We start from the raw sequence: 21,531 nt of genomic DNA, 5'->3' as shown, positions 1-21,531 counted from the left end.
AGCTGCAAGGAAGTGAAAGGAATGGAAACGATAAGAATCATGCAAATGACTCATCCACCGTTGGTTATCATGTGTTGTTTAGTAGCGGTGAATCAATGAAAGTTGGCCGCTAGAATAGATTTTCTTTTGGCCCATTGTAATATTGATTCCAGCTTTCTATGAACAACTCTTTCATATTTTACCTATTTAAAAAAAATACTAGATTATGGGTAAAACAAGTAATAAATATTGCTATTAGAAATATATATAAAATTCAAATAATTTTTCTGTTGAAATATTAAACAAGTGAGTTAGAGTCCATTGATAAGTCAAACGAATCCAATAAAAACTTTTATATTAACACACTTTTCTCACCATTAAAAATTTTTTAGTTTTAATTTCTCTTGAATTAATATTTCATATTACGAACTTATGCATCAAAATATATTAAGTTAATTACCACTTGAGCGGTTTTAAAAAAAAAGACTTTATTTCAACTTATATAAAGAGTTTCATAACTTTCTTCCAAGGATTAGAGTTAATACCTTGACTTGTGAACTTAACATATTTCACAGGATCGTTGGCGTGGGTAGACAAGTCTTGCATAGAAATTTCGTGGAGTTTGTGCACAATGATGCTCTTGGCTGTATACTCAACAATATAATCATTTCTTACTAAAAGTTGACTACTTTATTTATTTTGAAAATATTAAATTAGATAATGTTATGAATGTTATGAATATTTTATTTTTATAAAGTAGATATTCATTAAAATAAAAAGTTTAATATATTTTGAAACTTTAATATTAATAAATTTTATATCATTTACATTTTTAATGTGCATTAAATAGCAAGTTTAATGTATTTTAAAATTTTAATATCTATCACAAGTAAAATATTTTATCATTTATATTTCTAATATTCATTAGTTGTCATGGTCAGATAAGTCTTGTAAAGAAAATTTGTGGAGGGAATTTTTTTTATAATGACACTCTTGGTTGTTGGCTTAATAAAATAATCATTTATACCTAAATTTGTTCAAAAGTAATTAATTGGTATTTAATTTTTTTGAATCTAATTGTTATTTAAACTTGTATTCTATCACATATTTTGATACCTTCGTACTAATATCGTTATTTTATGTTAACGTAACATTGACTATCAATTACATGATGACATGTGATAGACATAATTAAAAATAAATAAAAATATATACATTAATAAAAATATAATTTTTTTCATATTAAGAATCAACTTAAACAAGTAAATGGTATCTAATAATTCAAAGTCTTCTTTTATTAAGTTAATATATTTTGATGGATAAATTGACAATAGAAATGATTTGTTGAACTGGAACTTAAATCTAACTAAAATTCAAAATTTGATTAGTTGTGAGAAAAGTGTGTTAATATATAGCTCAAATGTCACATTGCAAAAATCGGATTAGTAGAATTGAATATTAGATTGTGGGCTCGAGGGAAAAATTGGGTCTAATATCATAGAAATTAAAATAGGATAAAATAATTAACTAAATAATAATGGTAATAATAAAATATTAAAATGATTATTGGATCTAAAATTAGGTGGTGAAAATTTAGATTAGGTGATTGGTTATTAAATAACTTAAAAATTTAAAAATAAAATCGGGTTTGAAAGTAATTGAGAAAATTGTGTTTTAATTAAACTAAGGACTAATTTGAAAAATAAGGGAAAATTGAGAGTTTTAAAAGACAATTTTCCCTTAATTTAAAAAATTGCTCATATTCTTCCTCTTTAAAATCCCCCCACGTCCCATTCCCTCATGTTTAGTTTCACATTCAAAAAATTTTCTAAATTCAAATATCATATTTTCTCTTAAAATTAACTCATCCTGATTTCCTAGCCATCCAAACACCTCAACACCTCCGAATTTTAAAGAAAAATCATTAAATCCTCATCAAATTCGTAATTATTCTTCTCATGTTCAACTTCAAATTAGATCAACAACATGTTATTTTCTTCAAATTGAGGTAATGTCTAGATTAAGGTTGATGTTTTCCTAATTCAGAATTTAACCGAGTGTGTCCATAAGCCCATGAATCACAACACATAAAATCCTAAACAAAACACAAAGCTTTATCCAATTTTTTCCCAAAATCTAAATTCATCATTCCTTCTGTCCAAAATATCCACGACATAGAAACCAGAAAAGGTTAATGGTTTTATTTAAAATATTTTTGGTTTAATTTATTTTGAAAGGAAAAATAAACTTATTTTTTGAATTTTCGCAAAAATAAAGTAGATAGAGAGAGATTGAAATCCAAAGGTGCATGAAGTTCTGGGTGCAGATATTGATATATAAGTTTAGAAGAATGGATATGGAAATATGAGAAATTAAAAAAAAAAACAAAGTTTTGAGACATTTTATTTGAAAGGTAGATTATAAATGGTGTTTTGAAGAAAAAATAATTTTCTAGAGCATCGGAGAAATGATTTTTCTTTTAAATAAAATGTTTAAGGGACTACTCATTTCAATTTTGGATTCTCACGGAGTTGCCCAATTCCATGTTGTGGTTTAATAACCTTTGAGTCCTTTTACATTTGAAGTTTTTACATTTAGGTTTTCTTTTCTTTATAATTAAATCTTTTTATTTATGCCATTTTTCTATTTTTATTCATTTTATATTTTAAAATTTTGTAATTATAATTATAGTTTTTAATTTAATTTTGATGTTAGCTTGAGTCTTATTTTTATTTAATTTTCTTTTATTTTTAATTTTAGTTGTGATTAATTTTTGTTTATTTCAAGCAGATGTTTGTTTTATTTTTATTGTTAAAATTTTAAATAAAGTTTAAAAGAAAACTTTAAAAGAATAAATATAATGTTAAAAAATTAATTGTAAATTTTTGTTTAAATTTTTAATGATGCTTAAAATTGTAAATATATATTAAAAACTATTGATTAGAAATTTAAAGTTGTGACTTAAAAATAAAATTGTTCATATTTTTAATATTTGATTTTACTATATTTTAAAATTTTATAACAGCTTTAGAACAAATTTTAAAAATTTCATGGTGACTCAAGTAAAAAAGAAAAATACTATTTAGAACTGAATTAAATAAATTAATAGAATCAATCCTTGCGTATAGGTATACATGTATAAAAATAGCCACATATTCAAATCCTATCACTCTTATTCCCGCCCAAAAATAGAAAATGATAGGTACAAAATAATAATTCATCAATTAAAAATTAATTGAATCTTAGATAAATCTTAATATTATCAATGATACAAGTTGAATCCTGGATGTAGAAATAGAAAGGGGCATACCCCCTTTCTCCATCAAAAGAGATGATATTATTGCAGATACAACACATTACATAAGGAGTTAACCAATTTTTTTCCAATGTAGAGGCAATCAAGAAAGCCGCATAAGTAAACTATAACCTACAGAATAGCGGGCTCATCTAACCAATCTTGCCTACACAATAGAAAGAGCCATTAGTTTATCTCTCCATCGAATCAAATTAGCTAAAGGTATGCGTTCATGAGCCAATGCTAAAATTTCAACCAATTCTTGCCAATATCCACGCCAAGAAATTAAGCACATAAATTCGGTAACCCAAACAAGATGTCTAAATAAGAATATCCATGCCCAGATTGATAAACTATTCATACCAAATGGGTTATACCCATTGATAAGTTGTGAAGAGTTTAACCATAGATAATCTCTTAACCGTCCCATCAAATAAGTGGAAGATTCATTAAACTGTGAAACGTTACCCTGCCATACTGTGATGTGTTTCCAATGTCAACAAAAAGTAACCCATCCAATGGTATTTAACATTTAGAAAACTGCCAAATAAAATGTGTCCCACGCCGAAATATCTCAAGTACCACCTCACCCTGGACCATCACAAGGAAAACTATAACCAAAATCCTTTTTATCCAGCATTAACTTGGAACTACGCGTATCTAAAGTGCCCTTTACTAAGATCAATATAGTTGTATGTAAACCTAGAGCAATAGCACGTTGAACCAAGAAGTCTCCAGGACCTATTTTTAAGAATACTGAATTACTATTTTCATTAACAACATTTAACCAGCCAGACAACCATATGCTTCGACCCGCATTGAATGATGGGCCATTCATTGAAGATAAAAGCACATCAAACCCGTATGAAGTTTTACCATGAACAGATTGGATCCATTGGGCAAATATGGGTTTGATCAAGATTTGTTTCTCTGGAGTCCCAAAAGCAAGCATGACATCATTATGGACATAAAGTCCCAAAGTATGGAATCCCAAAAAGAGGATGGCCTAACTTAAATAGGATACGTTAGCTTTTTTATGGTCTAACATTCTTGTCAATACATTATCCTCATTTTTTTTCGGATTGTAATCTCTAATAAAAAATATAGCTCTATGGGCAAAAGCTCCTGTCATGATGAATCATGCGATTTATCGGTGATGGGTATATAACACAGCTTGAGTAGTAAAGTCTTATGCTATGAACGCATAAGCGGGAGTGTGTTGAGCTACCAAGGATGTAATAATCCTTAAAGAAGCTAGAGTAAGGCCTAATTGAAAATGAATCAAATTATTGATTGTGCCATAAAGACCCTTATAATCCTGCCCCAATCATCCTCCTAGAGGAATATGTGCTTCTAAAAGATCTTTTATACTATGACCAATTCCAAAGTTAGTTCTATACATGTGACCCGCTATTAGGAAAAAAAAATTGCAATAGTTAAATGATGGTGTGCAATATCAATTAGCCATAAACTTTGCATTTGTGGATGGAATCCCCCGAGAATTAGAATGGCAATTCCTGATCCTTTGGAGGTACCAAATAAATGACTACTTGAATCGGGGTTTTGAGCATAAAGATTCCACTGACCCAAAAAAATGGGCCTAACCCTTGGGAATGCGATAATACATCTAAGAAATTATTCCATCAAACATATTACCCCTGGGATCTAGGAATAGCAACATGAACTAAGTGCCCTGCCCAAGCTAAGGAAATTACTCCAAATAGTCCTGACAAATAATGATTGAGACGAGATTTGGCGATTATGTTATTAGAAGGGGTAGGCACCAACTCCAAATATAGATTATAAAACGAACATGAAAAATAAAAATAAATTCTTAATTTATCTTAATTTATTTAAATGAAAACAATAAAAACATTAAAACTCCTAATCTAATTAAACTAATTATAATATACACCCACGCCACACATAGTTTCAAATTTTCCCTTTTTTTTTTCTTGTTTTTAACTATATCATTAGTTACTAAATTATGAACAAATTTTCATTTTGGTCACTCAACTAAAAAAAATTACAATTTGGTCACTAAACTATTCAAAAGTTTTTATTTAATTCATTGGGTTGTTAAGGTTTTTATTTTTTAAAAGTTCCGCCAACGATCTCCAAGCGACGATTCGGTGATCAGTATGTTGGGTCAGTATCCATCGGCAAGTAGAAGAACATACCTTAGGTCCAAATCAATTTGGCAATCAGTGTCAAAGATTGGAGAAAAAAACTGTTTGAATTTGGTTTGTAGATTCATGACGTCCAAGGCTGTTTAAAAAAAAACGTAATTGTAGATGATAAGGAGAAAGAGAGCTTTCAATTGGTGCAATCAGTGTGAATAGAGAAAGCCATATAGCATCAATTTTAACAACTCAGTGGCTTAAATAAATTAATTTCTAAAGGGTTTGAGGTTATGTTTATGTAGTGTGTGGACTATATGGTTTACATGTGTCTTTGTCTCATTGCTAAATAGGTACTTATTGAAGGAGGGTGGTTGGGCATAGGTCTTAGCTACTGAGTCTCCTACTCTATGGGTGTCATGTAGAGTTACAGATGTCAATTTAGAGTATTGTTAGAGTTGAGTTAAATGGACTGGGCAAGGTTCTCGTAAGACTAAAATGTGATGGATTAACGAATGCCATTAAGAACCCTTCATCATTTATCTTTTGAAGATTATGTGAGCCCGCTCGGTGTGACAAGGTATTTGGGTGAATGATATTGCTCCTCTAACGAGCCTATGAGGTCAAGCTTTGTGGTGCACAAAATTGAGCTTTGACAAGTTCTTTATACTGTTTTGATGATTTGGCAAGAAGGTTCGAAATGAGGGTAACAATATTGGTTTTATATGTTTTTATTTAATTTTCACTAAAATAGTGAATGAAAAGTAATCTAATTATTCAAATCTTTTTACCTTACTTACAAATTATAAAGTTCTGAAATTTGTCATTATACTTTATGTAAAAATGAAATTTGTCACCATATTTTAATTTTATTGATCTTTGTCCTTGTACATTTGAACTAAAGATAAACTTACCATTCAACTTTTAACTCTATATTGAATTTTACAAGTTCACTTTTGCTTGATTGGTTTTTGATTTAATTTAAATAATTCAAGACAAAATTAATAAAAATATTTTTAATATTTTATTTTAAAATTAAAATAATGAATTAATTAATATAATGTTAAGTATTAATAAAACTTTTATTTATAAAAAAGAAAGTAATTTTGCTGTTTTCATTTTTAATCACCATTCACAACTTAATTTTCACATTTAATAGATGAGTCTCACATGGTCCTACACATTTTAAGGTGATGATGGTTTGATTATATATTAATGGACTAAAATTAATGGAGTGAATATTAACTCATTAATTTATTATTAATTATTAAAATAAAATATCTAAAAATAAATTTTCGGTAAACCTTGCTTTTAAACCATCAAAATTAAATTATAAATTTAAATTAAAAATCAAAGATGATGGCTAAAATTTAACAAAATTCAAAGTTCAAATCACATAAAACTTGAGTTATAAGTTTACCTATATTCTTAAAATATAATTACAAATATCAGTTCAAATAAACTTGAGTTGCAAATTTTAATTCACCTATATTCGTAAGAAGATGGACATATTTGCAAGTGAAATCTGAACAATACCAAATAGTAAAATGTATATTTCCATTTTTTTTAATATTTTATACTAAACATCATATGAAAAGAATATTTATAGTTTTCAATTTTTTTCTTTCTTTTTACTTTTCATATTTAGTGGGGCTCAATCGAAACAAACACTATAGTTTCCTATACTTTAGATAAAGACATGAATGAACATTCAATTAAAACTCCCAAAATTCCAAATTCGTCATTGGTGAGAATAGTCCCCTCTATTTGATTATTCTACCAATACAATTCCACTTCTGTTTTCTTCCTCTCTTTTCTTCCACTTTCTTCCAAAACAAACAGAAATTTAATGCTAAAGAACAAAAAAAAAAAATCTCAGTGCATCTTAATATTTGGATAGCTGAAAAATAGCACCAAAAAGGTACTGCCAAAAAGTCAATTCTTGTTTGACTAAGTTCACCGTTACCCATATGCAGTAGAGGAGACGGATGATAATAACAAATGGTTTTTAGTGACATTCTATGGAATACACATAAGAAACAAATGTTAAACTCTACTAACTTTGACTAATCAAATTACGAAAATGAGAATTTGAAAATTCAATTGTACAGTAACTGACCTTGTCCTGCACTCCATCTCCACTTCACTATTCATTTCCTACCTTTCTTCATTTCTTATCCCTTTCTCCATATCTATCTTCTCTCTCTGCCTCTCTGTTTTTCCCTTGCAATGGAGATTCCAACCAAAACACCAACTTTTTCCCTTCAAAACTCGTTCCCCTGTCTCTTCTTCTTCTTCTTCTCCAGTCAATACATTGTGGTTCCTGTTACAGCAGATTTCAATGTTACCCCTTACCACCCCATAGAAAACATCGCAATTGACTGCGGTTCTCCTTCCACCAATGCCTCGTCTCTCGATAGCCGTTCTTGGGTTGGAGATGGCAATGGAAAATTCAGCCCCATAGAGCCACAAAACAACAAGTACAAATCCTCAGCGACTAAAGCTGTATCTCCACCGCCCTCACCAGTTGATAATGTCCCCTACTCCACAGCTCGTCTTTCTTACTCACAGTTCACCTATTCTATTCCCCTCACTTCTGGCCCAAAGTTCATCCGCTTGCACTTCTATCCAACTTCATATCCAGACTTTGACGACCCTTCTAAGAAAGCTTTCTTCTCTGTTGAAGGTGGGGGTTTTACCCTTCTCAGGAATTTCAGTGCTTCACTCCATGTTGTACCCGAAGTTCCACTTATCATCAAAGAATTTTGTATAAATGTAGATGAAGGTCAAAGGTTAAACTTAACCTTCACTCCTAGTCTTGATATCACTGATTCTTATGCTTTCATCAATGCCATCGAAGTTGTTTCTATGCCGATCAATCTATATTATACACCAAAGATTGATGATCACGGCGTACCTTTTGTTGGCCAGGCCCCAGGAAGCTTGTACACCCTAAAAAACAACACTGCCCTTGAGATGATGTATCGAATCAACGTTGGTGGGAGGGAAATCTCGCCAGAAGACGAAACTCAAATGTTCCGGAGCTGGTTAAAAGATGACGCCTATTTGACAATAGCCAAACCAAGCGCTATTTCTGTTAATACAACTATTAATCTCACCTTCAGCAGTGATGCACCATCGTACTCTGCTCCAAGGGAGGTTTATGTGACTGCAAGGACCATGGGGACGAACAAGACCCAGAATGAGAACTACCAATTGACATGGGAGTTTCCTGTTGATTCTGGGTTCAATTACTTCGTAAGGTTACATTTTTGTGAGTTCCAGAGAGAGATAACCAAAGGAGGTGATAGAGTGTTTGAGATCTTATTGGCTAATTCAATTGCAGAAACTGCAGCAGATGTTATATCCTGGAGTAGAGGATATGGGATTCCAGTATATTGGGATTATGTGGTGTCAATAGGAAAGAAAGGAAATCAAAAGCAGCGAAATCTCACTATTGCTTTGCATCCTTCGCGAGCTCCGAGAACTCTTTATTCTGATGCCATCTTGAATGGGCTTGAAATCTTCAAATTGAACAACGGTTTTTCTCTCTCCGGACCTAGCTTTGATCATACATCTGGACCTAACATCCATCCTAGGAAGTCGCCGGTTGTGCAAATAACAAAGAAGAGAACAATAATTGTTGCTGTTGTTTCTCCTATCTCAGGCTTTATTACCGTCTCTCTTTTACTTTTTCTAATTTGCCGGATACATTCCAATAAATTTGCCAACAGCAGAAGCCCTACTCCACCTTCAGATATTTGTCCCCGCTTCTCACTAAGGGAGATCAAAACAGCTACCAACAACTTCGATGAAAGTTTCATCATCGGAAGAGGAGGATTTGGCAACGTTTACAAAGGATTTAATAATGCCAGCTCCTCCCCAGTTGCGATCAAACGTTTGAATCCAAGCTCACAACAAGGGGTGCTTGAGTTTAGGACTGAAATCGAGATGCTTTCCAAACTTAGACACCAAAATTTAGTTTCTCTGATCGGATATTGTGAAGACAAGATGGAAATGATCCTTGTGTATGACTACATGGTTCATGGGACCTTGAGAGATCACCTCTACAACACTAATAACCCCCCTTTACAATGGGAGCAAAGGCTCAAGATGTGTATTGGTGCTGCACAAGGGCTGCATTATCTCCACAGGGGTCCTAATCACACCATCATTCACCGAGATGTGAAGACCACAAATATTTTGATAAATGAGAAATGGATAGCCAAAATATCTGATTTTGGATTGTCTAAAATGAATGACTTATCCAATACTCATATTAGCACTGCCGTCAAGGGAAGCATCGGGTACTTGGATCCTGAATACTACCGTCTTCAGAAAATAACTGAGAAATCCGACGTCTACTCTTTCGGTGTGGTGTTGTGTGAAGTACTATGTGCAAGAGCGCCAATAGATCGAACTGCCGAGGATCATATGCAAATAAGTTTAGCGGAGTGGGTACAACATTGCTACATCAACGGAACTCTGGATCAGGTAATTGATACTCATCTACAGGGTAAGATCAAGCTTGCAAGTCTGTTAAAATTTGGTGAAGTGGCTATAAGTTGTTTGGCTTCAGAAGGCATTAAAAGGCCAACAATGAGCGAAGTGGTGTATGGACTTGAGCTTGCATTGAAGCTGCAGGGAAGTGAAATGAATGGAAACGATGAGAATCATGCAAATGACTCATCCACCATTGATTATCATGTGTTGTTTAGTAGCGGTGAATCAATGAAAGTTGGCCGCTAAAATAGATTTTCTTTTGGCCCATTGTAATCTTAATTATCACTTTATATATTACCAATTTATGCATCAAAAGATATTAACTTAATTATCACTTGAGTTTTTTATTTTTTAACTTTATTTAAACTTATTTTTATAAAGAGCTTCATAAACTTTCTTCCAAGGATTAGAGTTAATACCTCGACTTGTGAACTTAATATATTTCACAGGATTATATAATTATTATTTTAAAAGGAAAAAAAGAAGAAAAGTTGAGTTGTTTTTGGTATAAGACTTTTCCAAGTCTTGCATAAAAAATTCGTCGAGTTTGTGGAATTGTTCTGGACAACACTCTTGACTATGCTCAACAATATAATTATTTCTTACCAAAAGTTTATTTTTAATATTAGACAACTTTATTTGTTTTGAAAATTGTAAATTAGATAATATTGTGAATATTATAAATATTTTATTAATATACAATAGATATCTATTAAAATAATAAATTTAATATATTTTAAAACTCTAATATTTACTAAGAATAAAATTTTATATCATTTAAACTTTTAATACGAATTAGTCTTCGTAATCAACATCCATAGGCAAGTCTTGCATGTAAAATTCTTGACGGTGGAAAATATTAAATTGTTAGAATTAAGTGACTCAAATCCTTATTTAAATAAAATACAATGGTAAAATAAAATAAAAGTAAAATCCCTATAGAATTATACTCCTTTTATTTTATTTTAGAATAAAGTTTTAAACCTTATTAAACTCCATCTATTCGATATTGATTAGAATAAGGTGTTTCAATCTTACTACACTACTATTAGAATATGGTTTTACAAGCCTATAAATAGACATAGTCTACTCCTCTTGTAATTAATTCGAATTCGACATAGCAAATTTTCTTCTCCTCTACCTGTGATTTTTTTCCTGAAAGGGTTTCTATGTAAAAATTTGTGTGCTATTTATTTTTATTTCTATTTTCTTTGCGATATATTGTCATCACCGAAGTTCTATTTTTACAAATTGGTATTAGAGCTTTCGGTTTATTCATCTCAATCATGGTAATGACGTCTTTGAAGTATGAAATTTCGCTGTTGGATCGCAACACCAGATTCGCGTTGTGGAAGATAAAGATGCAGGCAGTTCTTGCACAGATGGACTTAGAGAAAGCCTTACTAGGGGTAGATAAGATGCCTTCAACATTGACGAAGGAAGAGAAGAAGTGCAAGGATCGAAAGGCGCTAACACAGTTACATCTGCATTTGTTTAACGAAATTTTGCAAGATGTGATGAAGGAGAAGACCGTCGTTGGATTATGGAAGAGGTTGGAACAAATATGTATGTCGAAAACTCTAATTAGCAAGCTGCATATGAAGCAGCGTATTTATGCTCATCGTTTGGAGGCAGATGCGTCTGTGCACGAACACCTAACAATATTTAAAGAAATTCTCTCAAACTTGGAGGACATGGAGGTTCAGTATGATAAGGAAGATCTAGGGTTGATTCTACTTTGTTTGTTGCCCCCGTCTTATTCAACCTTTTGAGATACGATTTTATATAGCTGCGAGTCTCTCACAGTTGATGAGGTTTATGATTCTTTAACCTCGTAGGATAAGATGAAGCATCTTGTGGTTAAAATTGACTCTCAGGAAGAGGGTCTTATTGTTTGTGGGAGATAAGATCAGAATGCTGATATTGATCGTAGAAAGACACAGGAATAGAGTCCTCGTTGTAAATCTAAGGGTAGATCGAAGTCTTCAAAGAAAGGTAAAACTTGTAACTTCTGCAAGAAGAAAGGGCACATTAAATTTGAGTGTTATAAGCTACAAAACAAGATTAAAAAAGGAGGCTGTGAATCAAAATAGAAAACAACTAGAGAATTCTGGTAAAGCTGATGTTGTAGAAAACTACAACAATGATGAACTTTTAGTCGCTTCTGTCAACAATTCTAAAGTGAGCGATGAGTGGATCATTGATTTAGGTTGCACCTTCCACATGAGTCCCAATCAGGATTGGTTTACAACTTACGAAACAGTGTCTGAAGTTGTTGTTTTGATGAGAAATAATGCTTCATGTAGAATTGTAGGTGCTGGAACAATTAAAGTTAAGATGTTTGATGAAGTTGTTAGAACACTTAGTGACGTACGACATGATCCAAAACTGAAGAAAAAATTAATTTCATTGAGTACTCTTGATTCAAAAGGGTACAAATACATAACTAAAAGTGGGGTTTTGAAGATTTCCAAAAGTTCCCTCGTTGTGATGAAAGGGTAGAGAAAAACTGTCAAGTTATATGTTTTGTAGAGTTCTACTGTTACTGGTGATGCAACTGTCTCCCCCTCTTCCTTGTTAGATGATGATATTACTAAACTTTGGCATATGCGCCTAGGGCATATGAGTGAGAATGACATGGTAGAATTGAGCAAAAGAGGACTTCTTGATGGGTAAGGAATTTGTAAACTGAAGTTCTGTGAGCACTGCGTTTTTGGGAAGCAAAAGAGAGTTCGATTCACCAAAGGAATCTATAACACGAAGGAAATGTTGGAGTATATTCATTCTGACTTGTGGGGGCCATCCAAAATACCTTCAAGAGGTGGAACTAATTATATGCTAAATTTTATTGATGATTTTTCTAGAAAAATGTAGACGTTCTTCCTGAAGCAGAAAAGCGATGTGTTTTTCACATTTAAGTCTTGAAAAATTGTGATTGAAAAATAGACGGGAAAACAAATAAAATACCTCTGCACAGACAATGGCTTAGAGTTCTATTTTGATGAGTTTAATAAACTGTGCAAGTCAGAAGAGATCGTGAGACACTTGACAGTTCGTTATACTTTACAGCAAAACAGCTTTGTAGAACGAATGAACAAAACGGTCATGGAGAAGGTTTGATGTATGTTGTTAAATGCCAACTTACCAAATTCATTTTGGGCCGAAGCAGCCTCTACTGTATTTTTTTTATCAATCGATCTCCATCCATTGCCATTGAGAAAAAGACTCCACAAGAGGTATGGTCTGGTAATCCTACTGACTATTCTGATTTAAAAATCTTTGGGTGTCTTGCGTATGTCATGTTGATAATGGAAAATTAGAACCGAGATCCATTAAATGTGTTTTTCTTGGTTATAAAGCTGGTGTAAAAGGGTATAAGTTATGGTGTCCTGAAAATAGAAAAGTTGTGATTATCAGAGATATTGTTTTTGATGAAACTGCTATGCTACCTAAATTTTCTCTTAAAGACTCTTCCAATAAAGAAAATCAAAAGCAGGTGGAGTATCAGATTAATCTAGAATCTACAACAGAGTTGACTTCTCAAGCCATTAAAAAAATTCAAAATAAAGTTACTTCTTCACCACAATACTCTATTGCCAAAAACAGAACTAGAAGAGAAATTAAACCTCCAAAGAAGTATGCCGACGCTGATCTAGTTGCTTATGCTTTAAATGTGGCTGAAAATATAGATGCAAACTAAGAGCCATCTAATTTTTCTAATGCGGTTAGCTGTGAAGACTCGGAAAAGTGGATGTTTGCTATACAAGAGGAGATAGAATCACTCCACAAAAATAAAACATGGGATCTTGTGAAACTTCTTAAAGGTAAAAAGGTTGTTCGTTGTAAATAGGTGTTTAAACAGAAATAGGGGACTCTAGGAGTTGAAGAACCCAGATATAAAGTAAGGCTTGTTGAAAAAGGTTATAGTGAAATTCCAAGAGTAGACTTCACAGATGTGTTCTCCCCAGTTGTGAAGCATAGTTCGATTCGAGCTTTGCTTGGTATTGTGGTCATACATGATTTGGAGCTTGAGCAATTAGATATAAAAACTGTATTTTTGTATGGAGAACTTGAGGAGGATATTTACATGCAACAACCAAAGGGTTTTACAGTCTCAGAAAAAAAGATTATGTTTGCTTGCTGAAAAAGTTTCTTTATGGTTTGAAACAGTTACAAAGACCACAAGAGGTTTGATTCTTTTGTGACTTATCATGATTTTAAAAGAAGTAGCTTTGACAGTTGTGTTTACTTTAAGAAAAAAAGTGATGGTTCTTTTGTGTATCTACTCCTTTATGTTGATGACATGTTAATAGAAGCGAAAGATAAATGAGAGATAAGAAATGTCAAAACCTAACTAAGTGAAGAATTTAAGATGAAAGATTTGGGACCAACAAATAAGATACTTGGTATAGAGATTCTTAGAGATAGAAAAACAAGTAAATTGTACCTAAGTCAGAATGGGTACATTGAGAAAGCTATTTGCATATTTAATAAGCAGAATGTTATGCCTGTTAATACTCCTTTAGCAGCCCATTTCAAACTTTCATCAGCTTTGTCTCCACAATCAGATGATGAGATTGAGTACATGTCACATGTTCCATACTCTAGTGCAGTGGGATCTCTCATGTATGCTATGGTTTGTTCACGTCCAGATTTATCGTATGCAGTCAGTGCAGTTAGTAGATACATGTTGAATCCAGGTAAAGAACATTAGAAAGCAGTTTAGTGGATTTTAAGATACTTACGAGGTACTACTGATGTTTGCTTAAAGTTTGGAAGAACCAGAGATGGATTCATTGGGTATGTTGATGCTGATTTTGCTGGAGACCTTGATAGAAGAATATCTCTCACAGGTTATGTCTTTACAATCAAAGTTTGTGCAATCAGTTGGAAAGCCACTTTGCAAACCACTGTTGTTTTGTCTACCACTGAAGCTGAGTACATGGAGATTACTGAGGCTTGTAAAGAAGCTATTTGGTTGAATGGACTCTTTAGTGAACTCAATGAAGACCATCAAATCAATACAGTATTTTGTGACAGTTAGAATGTCATTTTCCTTACAAAGAATCAAATGTTTCATGAGAGAATAAAACACATTGATGTTCGATATCATTTTGTTCGTGATATTATTGCTCGTGGTGATATTGTTGTAAGCAAAATTAGTACTCATGAAAATTCTGCAGATATGATGACTAAGTCACTTCCTATATAGCCAAGTTTGAGCATTGCTTAGACTTGATTGATGTTCATTGTTGAAGTTAAACCCTTAAGGGGTTTTATGGAAGAGGTGGAGAACTTGTTCGTTGAGAGTTCGCGATGAAGAACTTGTGCATTGAGAATTCGTGTCAAGGTGGAGATTGTTAGAATTAAGTGATCTGAATCCTTATTTAAATAAAATACAGTGGTAAAATAAAATAAAAGTAAAGTCCCTATAGAATTATACTTATTTTATTTTATTTTAGAATAAGGTTTTTAAACCTTATTAAACTCCATCTATTTGATATTGATTAGGATAAGGTGTTTCAATCTTACTACACTACTATTAGAATATGGTTTTACAAGCCTATAAATAGACATAGTCTATTCCTCTTGTAATTAATTTGAATTCGACATAGTGAATTTTCTTCTCCTTTGCCTGTGATTTTTCCCGAAAGAGTTTCCACATAAAAATCTGTGTGTTTTTATTTTTATTTCTTTTTATTTGCTATATATTGTCACTACCAAGTTCTACTTTTACATATACAATTATATTTTTAAAATATTAAATTAGATAATCTTAGTAATGTTATAAATTTATTATTATAAAGTAGATATATATTAGATAACAAGTTTAATATAATTTAGGATTCTAATATTATTTATACTTCCAATGTCCATTAGTTTTCATGGTCTGGCATTTGGATACAAGTATTGTAGAGAAAATTTGTGGAGTGTAAATTCTCTTTTATAATGACACTCTTGGTATTTAATGCTAAAGAAACAGCAACAAAACTAAAAAACAAATAGAAACAAATGGTTGTTGAAATAGAAAACAAATAGCACCAAAAAGGTGCTGTCAATTGTTGTTTGACTGATGATAATAACAAATGGTTTTTAGTGACATTCTATAGAATACACATAAGAAACAAATGTTAAACTCTACTAACTTGACCAATCAAATTACGAAAATGGGAAATTAAAAATTCAAATGTATAGTAACTGACCCTATCTTGCACTCCATCTCCACATCACTATTCATTTCCTACCTTTCTTCATCTCTTATCCCTTTCTCCATATGCATATTCTCTCTCTGTCTTTCTGTTTTTCCCTCGAAATGGAGATTCTAACCAAAACACCAACTTTTTCCTTTCAAAACTCGTCCCCTGTCTCTTCTTCTTCTTCTTCTTCTTCTTCAGTCAATACATTGTGGTTCCTATTATAGCAGATTTTAATTTTACCCCTTACTACCCCATAAAAAAACATCACAGTTGACTGCGGTTCTCCTTCCACCAATGCCTCGTCTCCCGATAGTCGTTCTTGGGTTAGAGATGGAAATGAAAAATTCAGCCCCATAGAGCCACAAAACAACAAGTACAAATCATCAGTGACTAAAACTGCATCTCCATCGCCCTCATTAGTTGACAATGTCCGCTACTCCACAGCTCGTCTTTCTTACTCACAGTTCACCTATTCTAGTCCCTTCATTTCTAGCTCAAAGTTCATCCACTTGCACTTCTATCCAACTTCATATCCATACTTTGACGACCCTTCTAAGAAAGCTTTCTTCTCTGTTAAAGGTGAGGGTTTCACCCTTCTTAGGAATTTCACTGCTTCACTCCATGTTGTATTTGAAGTTCCACTTATGATCAAAGAATTTTGTATAAATGAAGATGAAGGTCAAAGGTTAAACTTAACCTTCAGTCCTCGTCTTGATATCACTGATTCTCATGTTTTCTTCAATGCCATTGAAGTTGTTTCCATGTCGATCAATCTATATTATACACCAAAGAATGATGATGACGGCGTCCCTTTTGTTGGCCAAGCCAAGGAAAGCTTGTACACCCTTGGAAACAACACTACCCTTGAGATGATGTATCGAGTCGAAGTTGGTGGGAGCAAAATCCCGCCAGTAGAAGACATTAGGATGTTCCGGGGCTAGTTAACAGATGACGCCTATTTGACAATAGCCAAACCAAGTGCTCTTCTTGTTAATGAAAGTATTAATCTCACCTTCAGCAGTGATACACCATCGTACTCTGCTCCAAGGGAGGTTTATGTGACTGCAAGGACCATAGGGACGAACAAGACCCAGAATGAGAACTACCAACTGACATGGGAGTTTCCTATTGATTTTTGGTTCAATTACTTCGTAAGGTTACATTTTTGTGAGCTCTAGATAAAGATAACTAAAGAAGGTGATAAAGTGTTTGAGATCTTATTGGCTAATTCAATTGTAGAAACTGTAGCTGATGTTATATCTTGGAGTAGTGGAAATGGGATTCTAGTATATCAGGATTATGTGGTGTCAATAGGAAAGAAAGGAAATCAAATGCAGCGAAATCTCTCTTTTGCTTTGCATCCTTCGCCAGCTTGGAAAACTAAATATTCTGATGTAATCTTGAATGGGATTGAAATATTCAAATTGAGCAACGACTTTTTTCTTTCCAGTCCAGATCTAGTTCCAATAAATCAAAAAGAAAATTCACTACCCACCTCAACCAAGCCTAACAATAAGAAAGTAGTATTCGAAATTGTGGTAGGCATGATATCGGGTTTTGTTCTTCTTTCTCTACTTTGTTTCTTCGTTTACAGTCAAAAGATGAGAGTCAAAGATACCAGTTCCAGTAAAGGAGTTTTGTACAGCCCAAATTTTCCCGGGCCCAAAACCAATACAAACCCAAACTATTAACAAACCCAAAACAAATTAAACCCATAACAGCCCAACTGATCCAAAGCCCAAAGTCCCAGCCTCAACAGTCAAACTAGGGTTTCAGTTTTCTGAAACCCTAGCCTACCTGCTCCTGGCCGCCACCAACATTACTACACTTTGCTCACCGCAACCACCACCAACCACTTCCGTCAAGTACCTGCAAGGACACGCAACAGCAGAGAACGGCAATCAAATAGGAATAAAAAACGTAAAACAATCGGCTATAAAAGCCGAAACTAACAACATGTAAAAGGGTTCGGCTTTGAGAAAAAAACTTGGAAGAAATAAAAAGTTTTGAAGGTGATTCACCTTGGTTTTTCCAATTGCTTTTTCTTTATTTTCATTCTCTTTTGGTTTTCTACAGTGTTTCTTTCTCTTTTCATTCTCATTTAATCAACATATATATAACAAGATAATAAAATAAAATAAAGAGGAGAGTCTTACCTGATTTCGACGGATGTGAAGAGGAAGAACCGAAAGGTCTCTTCCGATTTTAGCCTTTGTCACTGGGTTTTTCTGGTAGTTTTGACCCTAGATCTGGGCTCTATTTGAAAAAAGGAACAAAAGGGAGTATTTTGGTTTTCCGGCCACCGCGGATGGCGGCACCGTCTTCGGCGTCCGGCGGCCGGTGCGGTGGCCGATGACCGGAGGCATGGCCGGCTAAGGGAGGAGGTTGAGAGAGAACTTAAAGCTTTTTTCTTTTTTTTTTCTGAAACAAAAGGCAAATGACTTTTTCTTTTCTAAAAAACTGGGCTTTTATAGGCCCCCAAAATGACGTCGTTTTGGGGCGAGCCTATCAGGCCAAAACGGCGCCGTTTAGCGCGACCCACGGGCGACCCGACCCGTCCAACCAGAGTTCGCGTGCTTTAGCCTTCAAGGGGTTATTTGCGCTTCAGGCCTTTCCGTATTTTCGGTCTGTTTCATTTTGGACCATTTGTTTTTTTCTCCTCTGTTAATTTGGATCACAGATTTGTTCCCTTTTTAATTTAGTCCTCAATCGTTGGACACCTGAGGGAGGGACGCGTGGCCTAAAATTGGGTTTATTGCCTATTTGGCCCTCTGCCTTTTCGCGCCTTTCTATTTTAGTCCTTCTTTGTTTATTTTATTATAGTTTTATCCTTTAAATTTCGTTTTATTCTGAATTAGCCCATTTTTTTGTTATTTTTATTACCTTATTAATTAATCTACTTATTACCATGCTTGTATTTTTTCTTTTTACATTTATTCCTTATTATATTATTATATTTTACTATTAGCTTCGTGTTATTTTTATTTTATATTCCTATTTATATTTATTTATTAAAACATGTTTGTTTTATTATATGTTATCATTATGTAAATACTTATATCTTTTGTGTTCTTTTAACTATAGATTATTTATTATTCTATTAATAATAATAATTATTTATTATTTATTCATTTATATCTTTTAGTTTTAAATTTTAATATATATGTACATTAGATATCTTTATAAATTTTGTTATTATTATTATTCTTGTATTTGATGCTTGTTTGTTTATATGTTTGTTATTATCTTGGGAAATATTTTAGTTTTATTCGTCTATTTGCATGTTGTTGTATGTAATTCATTTGTCTTTTTTATTATTGTTATTTTTATTGTGGTTGTTTCATGTTCATTACTTTCGTTTACTAATGCGACACCTATGCATATATCGAGTTTAGCATTACATCAATCTTACCTAAAATTTTTTTTAAGGGAAATTTTTGAAAATAAGAGCAATGCTTGACATTTGAGATTTTCGAGAGGATCGAGCCCTAACGTATTGCGTTCCGATTTCTTTCGTTGAGTCTAAATTGTCGAGAATGTTCTTTTAATCGAAAAGAAATAAATAAAAGCTCATTATCGGGAATTCAATATGTTGTGTCCTAACACATTGGATGTGACACGTTTTTTTACGAGATGAGGATTTTTCTTAAAAATAATCGAGGCAATTTCAATGTTCGGAATGTTGAGAAATTGTGCCCTAACGTATTGGGTTGCGATTTCCTCATCTGACTTGAACAATTGAATATCTTTTTTTTTAAATAAAATTTTTAAAAATATTATCGTAGGAGTTTTTTTATAAGCAACCTAGTTTATACAAGTCATTTTAAAACAAAGGATCGTATTTTAAATTTCTTTAAAATTTTCAATTTTCAACATTAAGACATTGACTAATCAACAAGGTACCAATTTTTGGGTGTTACGTGGGTGCTAATCCTTCCTCGTATGTAACCGAATCCCGAACTTGTTTTTCTAGATTTCGTGGACCAAAATCGTTGTTTTAATAAAATCAAAACCGTTTATTAAAAACAACCACTTTTCGAGGTGATCCAGTCACACCTTATTAAAAAGGATTGGTGGTGACTCTCGTTTTTTTGTTTTTGTTTTCAAAATCCAAGTCGACCCCGTTTTCCATCAAAAAATGGTGTCAACTGCTTGGCGACTCCACTGGGGACTTTAAATAAGAGAGTCAAGCCACGAGTTGATTATTTCTTGTCTTTTTGTCGAAAGTTGAAAATTTGATTTAAATATACGATCCTCTCATTGCATTTCATTTGTTTTGAGTTATAGTTTTCATCATGTTTTGTATTTTAAATTTTTATATCTCTGCACATTGCATTGCATGACCGTTGGTCACACCTTTTTAAGTGGGAGTGAGAAGCTAGTCCTTCGTGAGGTTTTCACCTTCGTGCAGGATAGTGGATCACTTTCGGGATACATCCGTACCTATGTCTTCGTGAGATTTTCATCTCCGTGCAGCCATAGGGAAATGTATTCCCCTAAACTGAACTCGGTCTGTATGAGCCTATAATGGGCGAGGATCGAGGAATCTGCTAGTTCGGGTACCTTTGCTTTAGAGCCAAACCTCATGTAGTGAACCTTAGGAGCTCACCTTAGGTAGAACCACTTCAAACCCCTAGTAATTACCCGAATAGGTACTCTATCTTTCTTGTTTGCTTTTGATTTGTACTAACCTATTTTCTTTTTGTTATGATTGCATTGCATTTTCATCGTAAAAGGGGTGTTGATTCACGTTCGATTGTTAAATAAAGAGCTTGTCATAAGAAAATAGGTCTTTTGATAAAGTGAAAAATAATACGGTTGCCCGAATATGTTCCGAGAAAACACAACAAGAGAAAGATGATAATTTAATAAAGGACAACACAAGTATTGCTCCGTTTCCCCGAGGATTCAAGATGACAAAGATCATTCGAGAGCCGCTAAACTTTCTTAAAGAGAAGCCAACGAGCGTCACGAGGATAAGTGATTAACGAGTCACGTCCAGGATCAAGCAAAAAGGAGATAGAAGAGACATCCCTTTTGAAGAATTCGTGAGATTTATCTTAATGCTCGAATGAAGAAGAGGATCGAATGTCTCTGCCTATGAGGGCAAAAAAATCGTATAATATCCACTTTATGTAAAGAGATTTGTTTTCTAGTAAAGTTATTCTAATAGAATTGAACCAAGAATCAACGTCTCTTTTTGCAGTTATTTCATGCCATTGCATTGCATCATATGCATTAAATTTTCACAAAGTGACCCTAATTAGGTAAAATTATTTCAGTTACCCTGGAAATCAACAAAAATCTGCCAATTAGATATCACTACGGTACTCACCGCAAGACTAAATAAATGGATCAAAGACTAGAGAGATTGGAGTAATTGCAAGAACAGATGCAAGCTCAAATGCAAGAAAAACTAGCTAAAATGCAGTAAGAC

General features: G+C 33.1%; 1 protein-coding gene and 1 pseudogene across 1 annotated transcript; one reads left to right on the top strand and one right to left on the bottom strand.

Annotated features, from left to right (window-relative positions):
* Nucleotides 1-3,806: 3,806 nt before the first annotated feature.
* On the bottom strand, nt 3,807-7,548 carry LOC128042486 (photosystem I P700 chlorophyll a apoprotein A2-like; annotated as a pseudogene).
* Nucleotides 7,493-10,228, top strand: LOC128042592 (receptor-like protein kinase FERONIA). The gene has a single exon (XM_052633990.1). The coding sequence runs from the start codon at nt 7,624-7,626 to the stop codon at nt 10,141-10,143; it is 2,520 nt and encodes an 839-aa protein (XP_052489950.1). The 5' UTR covers nt 7,493-7,623; the 3' UTR covers nt 10,144-10,228.
* Nucleotides 10,229-21,531: the final 11,303 nt, after the last annotated feature.

This window comes from Gossypium raimondii, chromosome 7, assembly GCF_025698545.1.
Source record: "Gossypium raimondii isolate GPD5lz chromosome 7, ASM2569854v1, whole genome shotgun sequence".
In the NCBI taxonomy this organism is placed as follows: Eukaryota; Viridiplantae; Streptophyta; class Magnoliopsida; order Malvales; family Malvaceae; genus Gossypium; species Gossypium raimondii.
The sequence above is the reverse complement of the archived record's forward strand: the minus strand, read 5'-3'. Positions and strand labels throughout refer to the sequence as shown.